At 44.6% G+C, this 17565-nt stretch overlaps 1 protein-coding gene across 1 annotated transcript in view; it reads right to left on the reverse strand.

Moving 5' to 3' along the window:
* LOC137004767 (cyclin-dependent kinase-like 1) overlaps positions 1–17565 on the reverse strand; it is a 202512-nt gene that overhangs the window by 146629 nt on the left and 38318 nt on the right. The window contains exons 6-8 of the mRNA XM_067365383.1: positions 16849–17049; positions 10621–10703; positions 10383–10439 (exon numbers count right to left, since the gene is read on the reverse strand). Coding sequence (XP_067221484.1) covers positions 10383–10439; positions 10621–10703; positions 16849–17049 — 341 coding nt within the window. The remainder of the gene's footprint in view (positions 1–10382; positions 10440–10620; positions 10704–16848; positions 17050–17565) is intronic.

Below are 17565 nucleotides of genomic sequence, written 5' to 3' on the forward strand. Positions count from 1 at the left end.
TCACGCCATCATGCTCTAAAGGAGGCCCAAACATGGCCTGCGACTCCAGAAAGACATGTGGCGTCAGCCAGTGGCAGTGTCTAAGCTCTAAGGGAGCCAAATCTGAGAACCAAATTATCCAGTGAGGTTGACTATAGTTTAGCTCAACCTGAGCTAATCTTATCCACAACTTCCAACAAGCAGTGTACTCAGTAAAAACACTTTTTACTCTTTAACCCTCTGAGGTCTGAGGATTTTTGGGGCCCTGAGAAGTTTTGACATGCCCTGGTATTTGTGCTTTTTTCAGTTGTTCATAAACATATTAATGACAAAAGTGTCATTACACTGTATTCAGCATAAACTAGGCTACAATAATATGTGAGGAACATGTATGTATGTTTGTTTTTTTGAAGGAATAACGTTTATGTGTGGTTATTGGAAAATCAAAAAACTCAAGTCACTGAAATAAGGCCAAAAAAAAAAAAAAAAATTAAATCTGTGTTTACAAGATTTCTGGTATTAGAGGTTGTAGACTACAGTTTTTGCTTCAAAATTATGTAAAAATTATCCTGCCTACTCGTTCATATAAAACAATATATTGATTTACATTTTGTAAGACACTTTTTGCCAAGAAACACGGTATGCGTGGATGCATGAATCATTATGAATAATGCTGTGATTCACACCTGAGAAGACAAAAGATTTGCATAATGACCTCTGATGACCTGCATATTAATGAGCTCTTTCAGTCAGGTAGGCTGTGAAAAAACCCATTGTGATCATGCTGATAACAGGATTAATGTCGACTCTTGACAAAAAAACATGATTTTTGCGATCTCATGCATGCACGTATTATTGCACATCATGTGAAGAAAATTTTGTATAGGCCTATGTTAGATTACAGTACCAGTCAAAAGATTGAACGCATTAGTAATGTTTTGAAAAGAAGTCTCAAGTCTCTAACCAAATAATGGTTTTCATTAAGCTCAGGTTGAGCTAAACTAGTTAACCTCCCTGGATGGTTTGGTTCTCAGATTTGGCTCCCTTAGAGCTTAGACACTGCCACTGGCTGATGCCACGTGTCTTTCTGGAGTTGCAGGCCCTGATTGGGCCTCCTTTAGAGCATGATGCCGTGAGTTTGTACTCCTCTTGCTTAAAGAGTAAAAAGTGTTTTTACTGAGTACACTGCTTGTGGGTATGTGTGGAAGAAAAATAGCTCAGGTTGAGTTAAACTAGTTAACCTCACTGAATAGTTTGGTTCTAGGGTTTGGCTCCCTTAGAGTTTAGACTGCCACTGGCTGATGCCCATGTTATTCTGGGGTCGCAGGCCCTGTTTGGACCTCCTTCAGAGCATGATGATGTAAGTTTGTACTCCACTTGCTTAAAGAGTAAAAAGTGTTTTTACTGAGTACATTGCCGGTTTGAAGGTGTGCTCAGGTTGAGCTAAACTAGTCAACCTCACTGGATAGTTTGGTTCTCAGATTTGGCTCCCTTAGAGCATAGACACTGCTACTAGCTGACGCCACATGTCTTTCTGGAGTCGCAGGCCCTGTTTGGGGCCTCCTACAGAGTGTGATGGCGTAAGTTTGTACTCCTCTTGCTTAAGCAGATTGAGCATGTAGTTTCACATGTTAGTCTTTTGCAAGGCTGCTGTGAGGTATTTCTACACAATGTAGAATTTGCGTCATGTTGCAGGCCCCTTCTGGGGCCTCCATGATTCTGTGCCTACAGTACGGTTTATCTGTTAGGTTGAGCTCTGTACTCCCCTCATTTGAGGGGTGTCCTGCATGGTACTTAGCTCCCTAAGTTGGTCAGTGGTTGAAGGCCTCTCTGAGGCCTCCCCTATTGAGGATCAGCCCCCAGGCTGGTAAATGTACTCCCCTTGTTGGGTTCCTTTAGAGTGCACAGCCTCCTCAGTGCAAATAATCACACGCTGAGTAGATCCTAGGATTGAACAGAGTGTCACTCCCCTCATTGGTAAGGGTAAAAGGCGCTAAGCTGAGTCCTGCTCTCTGGGATTCCCGTCTCTACGCTCTGTCAGGGTCGAGTACATTCCCCTGGCAAGTGCCTGGCTAGGGTTCCCTTGGGCCCCCTGGCCACATTCCATTAAAGGTACCCTCTTTTCCTTGAAAATAAGCTTGGTTCCAGAAGCCTTTGAGCGGCCTTGGTAGGCCTTCTGCGGAAGGCCTCTTTGAGGCTTATAGCTTGGGCTGTTGGCCATGGGGAATGCTGTCACTGACAGCCTATGTATGACCCATAGGGGGAGTGGTTCTGGCACTTCAGTTGAAGCTGCTAGTTCTGATGTTTGTCTAGCCATTTTTGGCATGCACTCCCCTCAAGCATGGTGGCGTGGGTATATCATTCCCCATAGCAGAGTTGAGTTCCCTTTCAAAAGGGAACGTCTCAGGTTACATATGTAACCATGGTTCCCTGAGAACAGGGAACAAGATGCTGCGTTTCCTAGCCATGCATCGGGGCTGCCTGCTGAACAGTCCCTTCAGACGATAAGATACTGACTGGTTCTCTAGGTGCTCCTTATATACTTCCGGGTCGCGCTATGATGATGTCATAGGCTGTCGCCTGCCAATAGGATTGTCTTCAGTTGATATTGTTTTCAGACACCTGTTCATGCTGAGGCGTTCCATCCGCCTTCCATCCATTTTCGAATGCAGAGTCTCGTTCCCTCTTCTCAGGGAACCATGGTTACATACATAACCTGAGACGTTTTATGGGGACTTTCCATAGACATGATGATTTTCATACTGTATAAACTGTATATTATATCCCCTACCCCTAAACCTACCCATCACAGAAAACTTTCAGCATTTTTACATTTTATAAAAATATAATTATGATTATGATTTATAAGCTGTTTTCCTCATGGGGACCAAAAAAATGTCCAAACAAGGTCTAAAATAACTGGTATTACCATCCTTGTTGGAACATTTGGTTCACAATGCAGGGTTTACTAGGACCAGACACACACACACACACACACACACACACACACACACACACACACACACACACACACACACACACACACACACACTTTGACAATTGTAGTCATCATCTAAGATAAATTGCTTATAATGTAAAAAAAAATCCATTACATTTGGTTATCCATATCGGAAATTGCAAACAAGTTCTATAGAAACTATGCCTACTAGAAACTATAAATATCTATAGAAATCTATAGGTGTACCAAATGATTCATTGATTAACCATTAAGTTCAGTTGGATTAAATAACAGACACATGTATTAAACTGAATGAAAAGAGATGAAAATGAAAAGTTTGATAGTAATAGCATTATTAAAGGCAGTTACTGTAAATGAAACATCTACATAGATGAAACACTTATTCTGTGTAGTGAAAAGGATAAATTGTGATTTTGTGTATTGTACTAATACAATTGAAAATATGCTGAAATGTTTCAAAAAAAGTGCACATTTGATGATCTGTTGTGATATTAGTACTAAGAGTTTTGAAAATGTACTAATTGCTTTTGAAAATTGCACCAAAGCAAAAAAACTAAAAAACTAAATGAAGTATACTAATAGCACACTTGAATAAACGTATTTTTCGTAAGGGTACAGCATGATCAAGAAGGAGACCCTTTCCTTGCTGTTAGCTCTCCAACATTTTGGGGACTATTTAAAGTAGTCATAAACTACATAAAGTTTATGCCTAGTGATGTTTACACTAACCATAACCCCTTGATCCTTCTCTTTCGCATGTCCAACACCAACCAACATTTGATGTGCTGGGCCCTAATTGCCCAGGAATACAACTCTCTAAATACTCACCTGCATTCTGCCCTTCATCCTCTGGTTGTCAAATAAACTCTACTTAACTATTACCTGTGTCTCCGTCCCCTTCTATGTGTAACAGAAGACCGGACCAACAACGTCAACAACCAAGATAAGCCATCCAGATCCATTTCAAAACCTGGTCAGTGCACTTCGTCGAACACTAACCAGCACTTCCATTCCGGCACCTCCAGCGACCACTTCTGCATTCCCCGCTGCATCTCCTTCACCCGTTGCGGTGGCCAATCCCATGGCCAAAATGGCGCCCTTCACTGGCTCGGCAGAGAACTGCAACGGATTCCTCCTGCAGTGTTCGCTGGTCCTGGAGATGCAACCGCACATGTATCCTGATGACAGCACTAAAGTGGCGTACATAATCTCTCAACTCGAAGGGAAAGCTCTCCGCTGGGCTGAACCACTCTGGACACAGAAAAATCCCATCATCAAGTCATACTCAAGCTTCGTAAATCACTTCAAGGAAGTGTTCGGGAAACCAGCCTGGGATTCATCAGTCGGTGAGAGATTATGTCAATTAAAACAATGTTTAATGTCTGTGTCTGATTATGCCCTTCAATTCTGGACTTTAACTGCTGCATGTGGCTGGAATGAAAAAGCTCTTATCACCACCTATCGACAAGGGCTCGATCCATGTGTGCAGTTGCATCTCGCTGCATATGAGGATTCCATCGGGCTCGAAAAATTCATCCAGTTATCCATCAGGTTTGCCAATCGTATGCAGCTGTGTCTCGATGAGCACCAGGGCCAGCCTCTATTTCCATCTGAATCCGTCAGCCACCCAGAACCAGCCAGCGAACCCATGCATGTTAAATATTCATGTCTTATGTCTGCCCCCTCTGCCCTGTGTGTCCCATGGTGAGTGTTATTATGCCTGTGCTGAATAAGATGAAACCACTCACTATTGTTGTAAAACTTACTGCTGCTGCTCTCTGTCTTCCAGTCAACGCGCTCCTCGATTCTGGGTCAGCAGGCAACTTCATCTCCGGAAACCTCTGTCATCAGCTCCAGCTCAAAACTACAGCCATGCCAAAGATCTACCAAATCCACTCAGTAACTGGAAAACCTCTATGACAAGTTCGCTACAGTGTGGGACCTCTTCACCTCCAAACTGGTGTTCTTCACATGGAGAAAATTCATCTGCTGGTTCTGGAGGAGTCAACGGCTGACGTGATTCTAGGGCGCTCCTGGCTTGAGCAGCACAATCCCATCATCTCCTGGAGGACAGGAGAGATCCTGAAGTGGGGTAACCAATGTTTTCCTGACTGTTTCCTTGAGTTTTCCGATTCCAAGTCATCCAAGTTCCAAAGAAGTTCAAGTTTCTGCTCCTAAGTTTCCTGTTCCAAGTCGTCCAAGTTCCAAGAAACCCAGAGTTTCTGTTCCTGAGTTTCCTGTTCCAAGTCGTCCAAGTTCCAAAGAGTCTTCCAAGCTCTAAGAAGATCCAAGTCTACGCTACTTCTGTGGAAAGTCCTCTCGAGAAACGTTCTACAGACATCCCTGCGTGTTACTCCCACTTCAGCAACATCTTCTGTCCTCAAAGAGTCTTCAAGCTCCAATTCTGCGCAGCAGCAGGGGAATCCCCGTAAGCTCCATCCATGCGCCTTCTTCTCCCACAAGCTCAACCCGGTGGAGGTCAATTATGACATTGGGAACTGGGAACTTCTGGCCATCAAGCTTGCCCTGGAGGAGTGGAGGCACTGGCTCGAGGGAGCTAAACATCCCTTTACTGTTCTGACAGACCATAACAACCTTGAGTATCTACGAGATGACAAAAGATTGAATCCCCGCCAAGCTTGATGGGCGTTGTTCTTCATGAGGTTCAAGTTCACCATCTCATATCTCCCTGGATCCAAGAATGTGAAAGCTGATGCTCTGTCTCGTAGTTATATTCTCGAAGAAGCCTCCGATCCAGAGCCAATCATCCCCAAGAGCCTCTTCGTCAACCCCATCACTTGGTCTGCCGAAACGCTCTCCGAGCCAAGTGCCTCTGCCAACACCCCGCCGGGTTGCCCCCAGGGATTGCAGTATATCCCACGGACACGGCACACTCCACTTATTCACTCCACGCATTCATCACTGGGCACTGGCCACCCAGGGGTCAATTAAACCCTCTCGCTGCTTAAATGGTGCTTCTGGTGGCCCAACATGGCATCCGACGTCAGGAGGTATGCCGGGAATGTGCCATATCTCCAAGAGCCCGCGACATCTTCCCTCTGGAAAGCTCCAACCTCTGCCCATTCCCAACCGCCCCTGGTCACACCTAGGAGTTGACTTCATAACAGATCTTCCAGTCTCCAATGGTTGCACCTGCGTATTGATGGTAGTGGATCGATTCTCCAAGTCATGTAGATTGATTCCCTTGCCTGGACTGCCAACGGCTATGGAGACTGCGGAGCTCATGTTCAACCATGTGTTCAGATATTATGGACTGCCCGAAGATATTGTATCTGACCATGGATCACAATTTACCTCCAGAGTATGGAAATCGTTCTTCAAGCTCCTAGGTGTGAACATAAGTCTCTCCTCTGGCTACCATCCCCAGACGATCGGGCAGATGTAGAGGAAGATCCAGGAGATCGGCCGTTTCCTACGTACCTTCTGTCACGGCCACCAGGACTGCTGGAACAAGTTTCTGGGTTGGGCCGAGTACGCCCAGAACTCTCTCCGCCAGTCCACCACAGGTCTCACTCCGTTTCAATGCGTACTCGGTTTCCATCCCCCACTGTTCCCTTGGGATGGGGAACCATTGGACGTCCCTGCAGTAGATTACTGGTTCCGGGAGAGTGAGAGGATCTGGGACTCAGCTCATCTCCAACTCCAGCGGGCCCTACGCAGGCACAGGACGACAGCGGACCTTCGGCGCTCCCACGCACCCAATTACCAGCCAGGACAGAAGGTCTGGCTGTCGACCTGGGACATCAGGATGAGCCTGCCCTGTAGGAAGCTGAGTCATTGGCCCCTTCACCATCACTCGGAGGATCAACCCTGTCACCTATCACCTGCAGCTCCCTCCTGAGTATAAAATTCACCCAGTTTTTCACGTTTCCTAGTTAAAGCCTCAGCAGCCCTCTGTTTTTCCCTCCACAAAGCCTGGCGAAGCTGAGGAACCCCCCCTTCCGTTCATCGTAGACGAAGGGACTGCCTATACTGTCAACGACATCTTGGACTCACGGCGCCGTGGTGGTCACCTGGAGTACTTGGTCGACTGGGAAGGTTAAGGTCCCGAAGAGCGGAAATGGGTCCCCAGGAATGATATCCTCGATTCTTGATGACTTCCATGCCAGACATCCGAATCGTCCAGCTCCACGTGGCAGGGGTTGACCACCACGACTTTGGGGTCCAGGAGCGGACCGTGGAGGATGGGGGGGTGGGGGGGTAATGTCACAGACACACCAGGCTCTTCACTCACCCAATCACAACACACTCCCTCCCCTGAGTATTAAATAGCTCCACCTGACACGCATCACCTCACTCATCAGCGGCACTATTTAAGACACTCCAGATCACACAGTCATTGTCCAGTCTCATTAATGCATACCTGTTATGCTTACCTTAAGGATTCCTTCAACGCCTGTTTACCTGTCTCCAGTGTTCTCCGTGATTCCTAGTGTCTCTGTGTCTCCAGTGAGTGTCATTGTGTCCAGTCTATTCCACGCCTGCCTGCATCCACGTCCCTGGGAAGAGATAAGAACCAGTATCAGATCCAGTCACTGCCATTGTCATGAACTAATCCTGCCATTACTCACCTGCATTCTGCCCTTCATCCTCTGGTTGTCAAATAAACTCTACTTAACTATTACCTGTGTCTCCGTCCCCTTCTGTGTGTAACAATGTACATGTAATAAGACATTGTACTGCATGTGTATAAACATACTGCACATATACAGTAGTATGTGCAGTATACACATACATATATAGAAAAATATAATGTAATATACAAACCTGATTCCAAAAAAGTTGGGACACTGTACAAATTGTGTATAAAAAAGGAATGCAATAATTTACAAATCTCAAACTTATATTTTATTCACAATATAATATAGATAACCTATAAAATGTTGAAAGTGAGACATTTTGAAATGTCATGCCAAATATTGGCTCATTTTGGATTTCATGAGAGCTACACATTCCAAAAAAGTTGGAACAAGTAGCAATAAGAGGCCGGAAAGTTAAATGTCCATATAAGGAACAGCTGGAGGACCAATTTGCAACTTATTAGGTCAATTGGCAACATGATTGGATATAAAAAGAGCCTCAGAGTGGCAGTGTCTCTCAGAAGTCAAGATGGGCAGAGGATCACCAATTCCCCCAATGCTGCAGCGAAAAATAGTGGAGCAATATCAGAAAGGAGTTTCTCAGAGAAAAATTGCAAAGAGTTTGAAGTTATCATCATTTACAGTGCATAATATCATCCAAAGAGTCAGAGAATCTGGAACAATCTCTGTGCGTAAGGGTCAAGGCCGGAAAACCATACCGGATGCCTGTGATCTTCGGGCCCTTAGATGGCACTGCATCAAGTTGTTATCAGTGCTCAGTTCAGAAGCCTGCATCACTGATGGTATGGGGTTGCATGAGTGCATGTGGCATGGGCAGCTTACACATCTGGAAAGGCACCATCAAAGCTGAAAGGTATATCCAAGTTCTAGAAAAACATATGCTCCCATCCAGACGTTGTCTCTTTCAGGGAAGACCTTGCATTTTCCAACATGACAATGCCAGACCACATACTGCATCAATTACAACATCATGGCTGAAATGGTCAGCCTGCAGTCCAGATTTTTCACCCATAGAAAACATTTGGCGCATCATAAAGAGGAAGATGCAACAAAGAAGACTTAATACAGTTGAGCAACTAGAAGCCTGTATTAGACAAGAATGGGACAACAATCCTATTCCTAAACTTGAGCAACTTGTCTCCTCAGTTATAAAAAGAAGAGGGGATGCCACACAGTGGTAAACATGGCCTTGTCCCAACTTTTTTTGAGATGTGTTGATGCCGTGAAATTTAAAATCAACTTTAGTTTTCCCTTAAAATGATACATTTTCTCAGTTTATACATTTGATATGTCATCTGTGTTGTATTCTGAATAAAATATTGAAATTTGAAACTTCCACATTATTGCATTCTGTTTTTATTCACAATTTGTACAGTGTCCCAACTTTTTTGGAATCGGGTTTGTATTTCTTTTATTTTATTTGTTGCTGTCCCACAACCATAAACACATTTAAAAATCATTTAAACATTCAAATCTTAGATGTTTACTAAGATCTTTCTATTATCTATTGAAACCCACAATAATATTTAAAATATCAGTAAGCTTAATATATATAAAATCATAATTTATTGGGTACTTTCAATTGGGAGGTGGCTCAATTTATGAAAATGTTGAAATATTTTTTGCATTTTATTCCATTGTTGTATTTAAAAATATCTTTTTGATTTTTAAAAAAAAGTGAAGTTAAAATTTAATAATAATTATTTAATAATTTATTTTATATTTTCTTTGTAAATCATGAAACTTTATGTAAAAAAATGTGTCCTGCATTTTCATGTCACTAATGAAACAACTGCGAAGATAATTAATTGGCATGGCAGCCCTTTTTCACAAATTGACGTATATCTGCCAAATGCAAATATAAAACGTAATAATATAAAACGTAGTCTAAACGTAAAAAAGACTTCATACACATTTATATAGACAACAGGACATTCTGAGGACACACACCAAGTTGTGTCAAATCCTGCCAGTGGAGAATCTTGGTCTTGGAAACATAAATTAAAAAAATGAAAATTTTTGCTAATAATCCTGAGACTGTAAAGTTAAAATATTTTGTTTCCTCCTGAATCATGCATATACATTTCCAAATGAACAATGAACAAATTAACATTATAGAGTATAACATAATTCATTAAAAAAAAAAAAAAAAAAAAAGATTTCCAAAAGATCATTAAATGTTACCTTAATTTTTATGAATCTTAATGATTTCAAAAATATATTTTAGTTGCCAGACATGACAGAATGTACTGCTGTCCAAATAAAACAAAGAGACAATTTTATTTGTCTCTTTCTACATATTACATCGAATAATTCTTCTATACAGTGACACTAAAGCCTCATATTATGTATGAAAAGGGACATGGCCATTGTATCACTGTATTGTCTACATGAGCCGTGATTCTTGGACTCTGATAATTGTTGTTGGCGGCTATAGTTTTATTTTGTTGTTGTTGTCTTGGTTTTGAGAGCTTGCTAGTGAGTATATTATCTTCAATTTACCAAAAACTAAAATTCTGTCATCATTAACTCATGTTACGCATTTACATGTATGCATTCAGAAGATGCTTTTTATCCAAAGAAACTTATATTTCATTAACGGTGTACATTTTATCAATTCTGATCTGATCTAGGCATTGTTAGTGTCATGCTCTACTGTTTGACTGCATTGTGAGAACCAGCGCCATCCATGATTTGCACACCATTTTTGAATTTAGATGCGACCTTTGGCACAGGTAAAGAGTGTCACTGTCTGTGGAAAAGTGGTATGTGAGACTTACAAGTCTGCATTTAAATCTCACCTTCATCACAGTAATAGCATGAGGAGAAACATCATGGAACCTCTTCTCTAACGGCTCCTACAACAACAACAGAATCAAATTTAGACACATTCAACAAAACAAACAACCAAAAAAAAAAAAAAAAAATATATATATATATATATATATATATATATATATATATATATATATATATATATATATATATATTATTATTATTTTTTTTTTTTTCACATGTAGGTGTGTGAGTATTTGTTACCATGGTATCAGGCTCAGGGATGCTGACTCCGCTAAAGAAGATATTAGACCGGAACACCTGCTGATGTCGTGGGATCAAGTCACCTATCAGGGTGTCAAAGTTTAGATGTTAGGAGCCAGTGTATAACTGGCTTTTTAAAGAGATTTAGACTAAACTTTAGTCATACAATTGACCCCCTTAAAACAAAATGTCCCACAGGACTGAATTGGAGATTTCCATGAATAGTGATTTTTCATGTAATATGCTCATATAGTGATAACATTTCAATGGATCATATTCTTAAATGGGCTGGAATAAAGTGTAACCTGCACAGAATTTTTACCTGCCCCTTTTCTTTTAAGAAATTGTTCAATTTTCATGGCTTGCCTGGATGTACTGCAAACGCTTTTGCTTTTTCAACATTATTAGCTAGACAGCACATTATCCAACTATGGAAACAAAATTCCCCTCCATCTTTTGATGACTTTCTTCGAGATGTAATAAGCTTCATTAATTTGGAAAAAATTAGTCATACGATAAAGGGCACCACCGGTATATTTTCTGAGATCTGGGACCCAATCATCTCTTTTTCTGAATATGTTTGTATTTCTAGTCTTGTAGCTTGAATCTGTTCAGGAGTGTGTGATTATAGTTTACATGTATGTGTGGATGCCTGTGTATGTATATACCTTAAGGTTTTGTTTATCGATATATGAGTGTACACTGCATATATGGGTAAATTATTTTATTTCTAAACTTTAATGATTCAACATACTGTATATTCTATGCACGCTTGACATACTTTGTATTATACCATAATTATTTATTGAGTTAGTTTTTTTTTTAATTTAGTTAAATTTTTCTTTAATTCATTAAATGTGGGAACAATATTTTTTCACTATTCATCTGTGTCTTTATCCTGTAAATGTTGTAAAGGTTAGATAAACAGATTGAGCAAAAAATATAAATAAATAAATAAATAAATAAATAAATAAATAAATAAATAAATAAATAAAATAAAATAAAAACAAAGAAATGTTCAATTTTACAGGGGCATCAGTCAGCTGACAGAAAAAGCTATTTTGTAATGATTCCAACTTATAACATTAGCCTATGTGAACAGGACTGTACTTAAAATTTCTACAACTAAAGTATTGTGAACCATTTTTATCTTGAATCAATGTTTAAATGATGTCACGTTAAGTACGTCTCGGTTACAAAGGTAACCCTCGTTCCCTGAAGGAGGGAACGGAGACGTACGTCGGACAGACCGACGAATAGGAATCTCGCTAGAGAGGCCAATCTACTTCGAGTGTAACTAAAACGAGCCAATGCACATTGGCATGCAATCACCTCTCGTGGAGTGAGCATGCAACCTGAGCGGGCAGGGCACGCCCTGAGCTTGGTAAGCCAGGGCAATGGCATCCACTATCCAGTGGGCCATCCTCTGCTTGGAGGCAGCCTTTCCCTTCTGCTGGCCTCCATAACAGACAAAGAGCTGGTCTGAGGTCCTGAGGCTTTGGGTTCTGTTTATGTACAGTCGCAAAGCGCGAACTGGACAGAGTAAAGCCAGGGCTGGGTCTGCCTCCTCCGAGGGCAGCGCTTGCAGGCTCACCACCTGGTCCCTTAAGGGAGTGGTAGGAACCTTGGGCACATAGCCAGGCCGGGGTCTTAGTACCACGTGGCTATCACCCCGCCCGAACTCCAGGCCGAAAATGACTGCAGGTCCCCTACCCTCTTGATGGAGGCCAATGCAACCAGCAGCAAAGTCGTCATAGACAGAATCTTTAAGTCTGCCGATTGCAAAGGCTCAAAGGGAGCTATCTGAAGTGCTCTTAGCACCAGAGCGAGGTCCCAAGAGGGTATGGAGGGGGGACGAGGAGGATTTAACCGTCTCGCCCCCCTAAGGAACCTGACGACCAGGTCGTGCTGACCAACAGATTTTCCATCTATGTGGTTGTGGTAAAAGCACGTCTTGTAGACAGTGCACGTGCCAAAGTGATGGTGTTAAGTACCTCAGGGGGTAAGTCACCTAGAACCTCCGCGTCCCGTCCAGGGACCAGACATGGAGTTTCCAGAGGTCTGGACGCGGGTGCCAAAGAGTGCCCCATCTCTGAGAAAGCAGGTCCTTCCTCAGAGGAACCAGGTCCGGTTGGGCCAGTAGGGTGCAACTAAGAGGACCTTCTCCTCGTCCTCCCTGACTTTGCACAGGGTCTGTGCAAGTAGGCTCACTGGGGGAAACGCATATTTTGAAGCCCCCGGGGCCAGCTGAGTGCCAGTGCGTCTGTCCAGAGTGTTCCCTCGGACAGGGGGTAAAACAACTGGCAGTGGGAGGTTTCCGGTGAGGCAAACAGGTCTACCTGAGCCTCTCCGAACTCTCTCCAGATCAGCTGGACCACCTGGGGGTGGAGTCGCCACTCTCCTGGCAGCTCAGCTCGTGATAGCTCGTCGGCCACATGGCTGAGCACACCAGGGACAAGAATGGCACGAAGCGACCTCAGACGCTTTGACTCCATAGGAGGAGATGGCGGGCGAGTTGCGACATGCGACGGGAGCGTAGATCACCTTGACAGTTGATGTACGCAACGGTCGCAGTGTTGTCCGTACGGACCAGTACATGCTTGCCCCGTAGTGGCACTTTGAGGCAGCTCAGAGCAAATCATACTGCTAGCAACTCGAGGCAATTGATGTGCCAATGCAGATGGGGTCCCATCCAAACCCCTGACACTGCATGCCCGTTGTACGTGGCACCCCAGCCGGTGGCAGAAGCATCTGTGAATACCACAGCATGCCGGGACACTTGTTCAAGGGGCACTCCTGCCCGGAGAAACAAAGGGTCCGACCACGGACTGAAGGCTTGGCGGCACTCCTGAGTGATTGGCACCCGGAACGTGCCGCGTTGCCACGCCCATCTCGGGACTCGGCCGTGAAGCCAGTGTTGAAGCAGTCTCATATGAAGCAGACCGAGCGGGGTTACTGCCGCCATATGCCCCAGGAGCCTCTGAAAGAATTTCAGTGGGACCGCTGTCCTGCCATTGAACGTATTCAGGCAGTTCAACACCGACTGGGCACGTTCTTCTGTGAGGCGTGCTATCTGTTTGACCGAATCCAGCTCCATACCGAGAAAAGAGATCCTCTGCACAGGGGAGAGTTTGCTCTTTTCCCAGTTGACCTGAAGACCCAACTGGCTGAGGTGACTGACCAAGTCCCTGTGTTCGCACAACCGATCCCGAGACTGTGCTAGAATGAGCCAGTCGTCTAGATAGTTGAAAAAGCGAACACCCTGTTCTCTCATGGGAACGAGGGCTCCCTCCACGACTTTCGTGAAGACGTGGGGAGACAGGGCCAGCCCGAAGGGTAGGACTCTGTACTGATATGCTCGACCTTCGAACGCGAATCTCAGGAATGGCCTGTGTCACGGAAGAATCGAAACGTGGAAGTATGTGTCCTTCAGGTCGATCGCTGCAAACCAATCTTGGGGACGGAAGCACTCGGAAATGCGTTTCTGCGTGAGCATTTTGAACGGTAGCTTGTGGAGGCTCCAATTCAAAACTCGCAGGTCCAAGATCGGTCGTAACCTGCCGCTTTTCTTGGGTACAATGAAGTAGGGGCTGTAGAACCCCGACCTCAAATTGGCTGGAGGGACCGGCTCTATCGCGTCCTCCGCCAGTAGGACTGCGATCTCCGCACGCAAGACAGGGGAAACGACATTTTTCACTGTAGTGAAGAGGACGTCCCTGAATTTGGGGGGATGCTGGGCGAACTGAATCGCATAGACGAGCCTGATGGTCCGAAGGAGCCAGCGAGACGGACTGGGGAGCACTAACCAGGCTTGCAGAGACCGTACAAGCGGGGCCAAAGGGACCACCGGCGTACCCGCAGCAGGGCAGCGAGGTGGAACACAGGGAGGCGGCTCGGGGGGCTCTCTTTGTGAGGCGGCCCGAAGCGGCGTCACAGTGTACTAGGCACACAATTTTAAATTTGGGTACCGCTGCCTCTTGGGTCAGTGGCGGAACAGAAACAAACCCAATAAAAGGATTTACCACCCGGCCCTCCTCCAGGGGTGGAAGAGCAACCCCACCCATCTCTGGGTCGCCCGTCTCAGGGGTGATTCTCACCAACCACTTAAACAGCTGCAGAGACGGGAGGCGTCATCTCCCCGCAATGGACACAGCAGAGCCTGCTGGGCAAGAGTTTCTTGCAGGGGACGACACCCTTGGCGATGAGCAGACTGAGGGGCGGCCCAAGAGGAACTCAATGGTTTGTCATTGGAAGCTCCCCGATCCGCTACTAACTGAGGACAACCGCTGGGCTCAGTCCTCGACAGTGTCACCGAAAAGGCCACCTCGTAAGATGGGAGCATTGAGAAAGCATTTGACAACCTCTTGCACCTCACAAGGTAAGCCAGGGGGCACTTCTGGACCACTGAGGTGGACATCGTCTGGCTGAGGGCCTGCGCCGTGACTTTGATCACGGTTAGTCAACAAGCGTAGCTCCACCCCAGCACAGAACTACCCTCATGCAAAAAGAGTGCCTTGGCCTCACATGCAGGGTGGGTGTGGTCTGTGTACAGCCACCCCATACATGAGGGTAGTGAGAGAGTAAAAACTTATGCAGATTTTGGCACTTTTGGCATTCCATATTTATGGCACCAATATACCCCCATACTGCCAAGTTTTCCATGCACATCTGGAAGACCCAGGAAAGCATGGCTGTAAATGCCGAATCTGAGTCAGCATAAGCACACACCATTACAGTGGGCAGCGTCACCCTCATTTCCAGAGCATAACAGCACTCTCTCCGATGCTGCAATCGACGTCTGTCCCTCAGCTGGAGCTCTGAATGAAATGCTAGGTTCCCCTATGAGAAGGACCAGCAATCCGATCCAGAAACTACACAGCTTGCAATGCGCTAGAGAGGGAGGGGCCCTAGGAAGTTGGTTCCCCGAAAAAACCCCTCAACCTCATGTCACCCAAGCCATAACAGCAAAGTAGACCTCTTCTGGTGCACCAGAGAGGGCGCTACAATGGAGATTATGCAAGGGAACCGCGCATCTAGAGCGCCGAGCGAGCGCTCCCAGAGTGTCGGGCAGACCCGCGGCTGTGCTTTTACACACAAGCGGCAGCTAGCCAACAACAGAGGGGACTCAAACTTCCCGGAGAAAGAAGAGTCACGACCGGCGTGTCGACGTGATCATGTTCTCATAAGAAAACATGAAACACCCACGAACATCGTTTCAGCACGCGCCCAGACATGTGAAACAGTGATCGTGGCCATCAGTGAGGACAGGAACGACCGCATACAGAAACACAAGTAGGATGTCATCTTTAAAAAGACGCAAATCTACTTGTGTAAGCTCTTTCAGGGACTTTACTCTTTTAAAAGTGCTGAAGCACGCAGGGGAACGGCCGCCGCAACACAGACAGGGATTGTGTGCAGCCTGTCGTGTGCTCTCTCTCTCTCTTTGAAGGCGCTCACTCTTACCAGCCATAAAAACGGCTTTTCAGTGCTCAAAAGCGCACCGTACCGGCCGTGAGAACAGCCTTCTGACGCTGTCAAACAGCTATTTGCTCAAAAACGGCAAACGAAACAAAAACAGAAAAAGAGAGGACATCGACCTCGCTGCTGTGCTGTTCGCCCGCACTCGTAAAAAAAGAGAAGTTCAACCAAAGCTTGACTCGTCTTCTAGCAGACACTCGCTTGCAGAGAACAGGAACAAACACCGTTCGGTTCCGAAGCGAAAATCTGAAGATGCAACGCACCTGCTGCTCATTATATACCCGCGCTGCAAGGCGAGCAGCTGATGCATATGATTGCATGCCAATGTGCATTGGCTCGTTTAAGTAACACTCGAAGTAGATTGGCCTCTCTAGCGAGATTCCTATTCGTCGGTCTGTCCGACGTACTTCGAACGTGACCGACTGAATGGGAACCACAAATACCACTTGTGTCACTATTGTATTGTGTAAAATTAAAATTTTTTTTTATTACAAACTCTATTTTAAGTTTAATATACAAACACAGAATATACATTGTATGATAACATAGAAAGTACTGCTAATCTAAGATTGGTCAGTAATTTTTATAAGGCAGGCCTTTTTTTTAAACATTACAAATTTGTTTATTTCCAGGTTTAAATTCACTTACATTTAAATTGCTATATTCCATATTTTTAAGTGGTCTCAGACATTTGGACCCTTTTGTATATAACTTCCAATGCACAAACATTCTTTCTTTCTCTTTTAGTACCTAGCGTTTGTCGAATGAGGTGCAACTGATCCACGTCAGAACGTCCTGGCCAAAGAGGATTTCCAGACAGCAGCTCAGCAAAGACACAACCAAGGGCCCAGACATCCACTGGGGGACCATACTGAGTGTCTCCAACCAAGAGCTCTGGGGCCCGGTACCATCGTGTTGCCACATAATCAGTGTAATCATCACCTGGACCAGCTTTTTGACAGACACACACACCCACACACACATGTTCGTTTTTGTGAATTGTGGGAACATTGCATAGGCGTAATGGTTTTTATACTATACAAACCGTATTTTCTATCCCCCTACACTACCCCTACCCCTAAACCTAACCTTCACAGGAAACCTCATTCTGTATGCCTTTTGAAAAGTGGGGACATGGGGTCCTCATAAGTCACCTCTTCTTGTAATACTTATGTCATACCCATGTCATTATACACATTTGTGTCCTGATATGTCTGTTTATACAAATGAGGACATCCCCAAAAGGAGGTTTTGGGAGCATTTGTCATTTTTTGCTTCCTTCTGGTTACAAATTTGTCCCCAAAACATGCTTAAGTAGCTACACACGCACAAACATGCTTAAGTAGCTACACACGCACAGATTCAGAATTACATGTACATCATTACAACATGCTGTCAAAAGTCACTGTTATCCTTTTCACTGTTGTGCTGGTTTAATTCTCTAAATGTGAAAAACAAGAATTGTCT

The sequence above is a fragment of the Chanodichthys erythropterus genome, chromosome 17 (genome assembly GCF_024489055.1).
Source record: "Chanodichthys erythropterus isolate Z2021 chromosome 17, ASM2448905v1, whole genome shotgun sequence".
NCBI lineage: Eukaryota > Metazoa > Chordata > Actinopteri > Cypriniformes > Xenocyprididae > Chanodichthys > Chanodichthys erythropterus.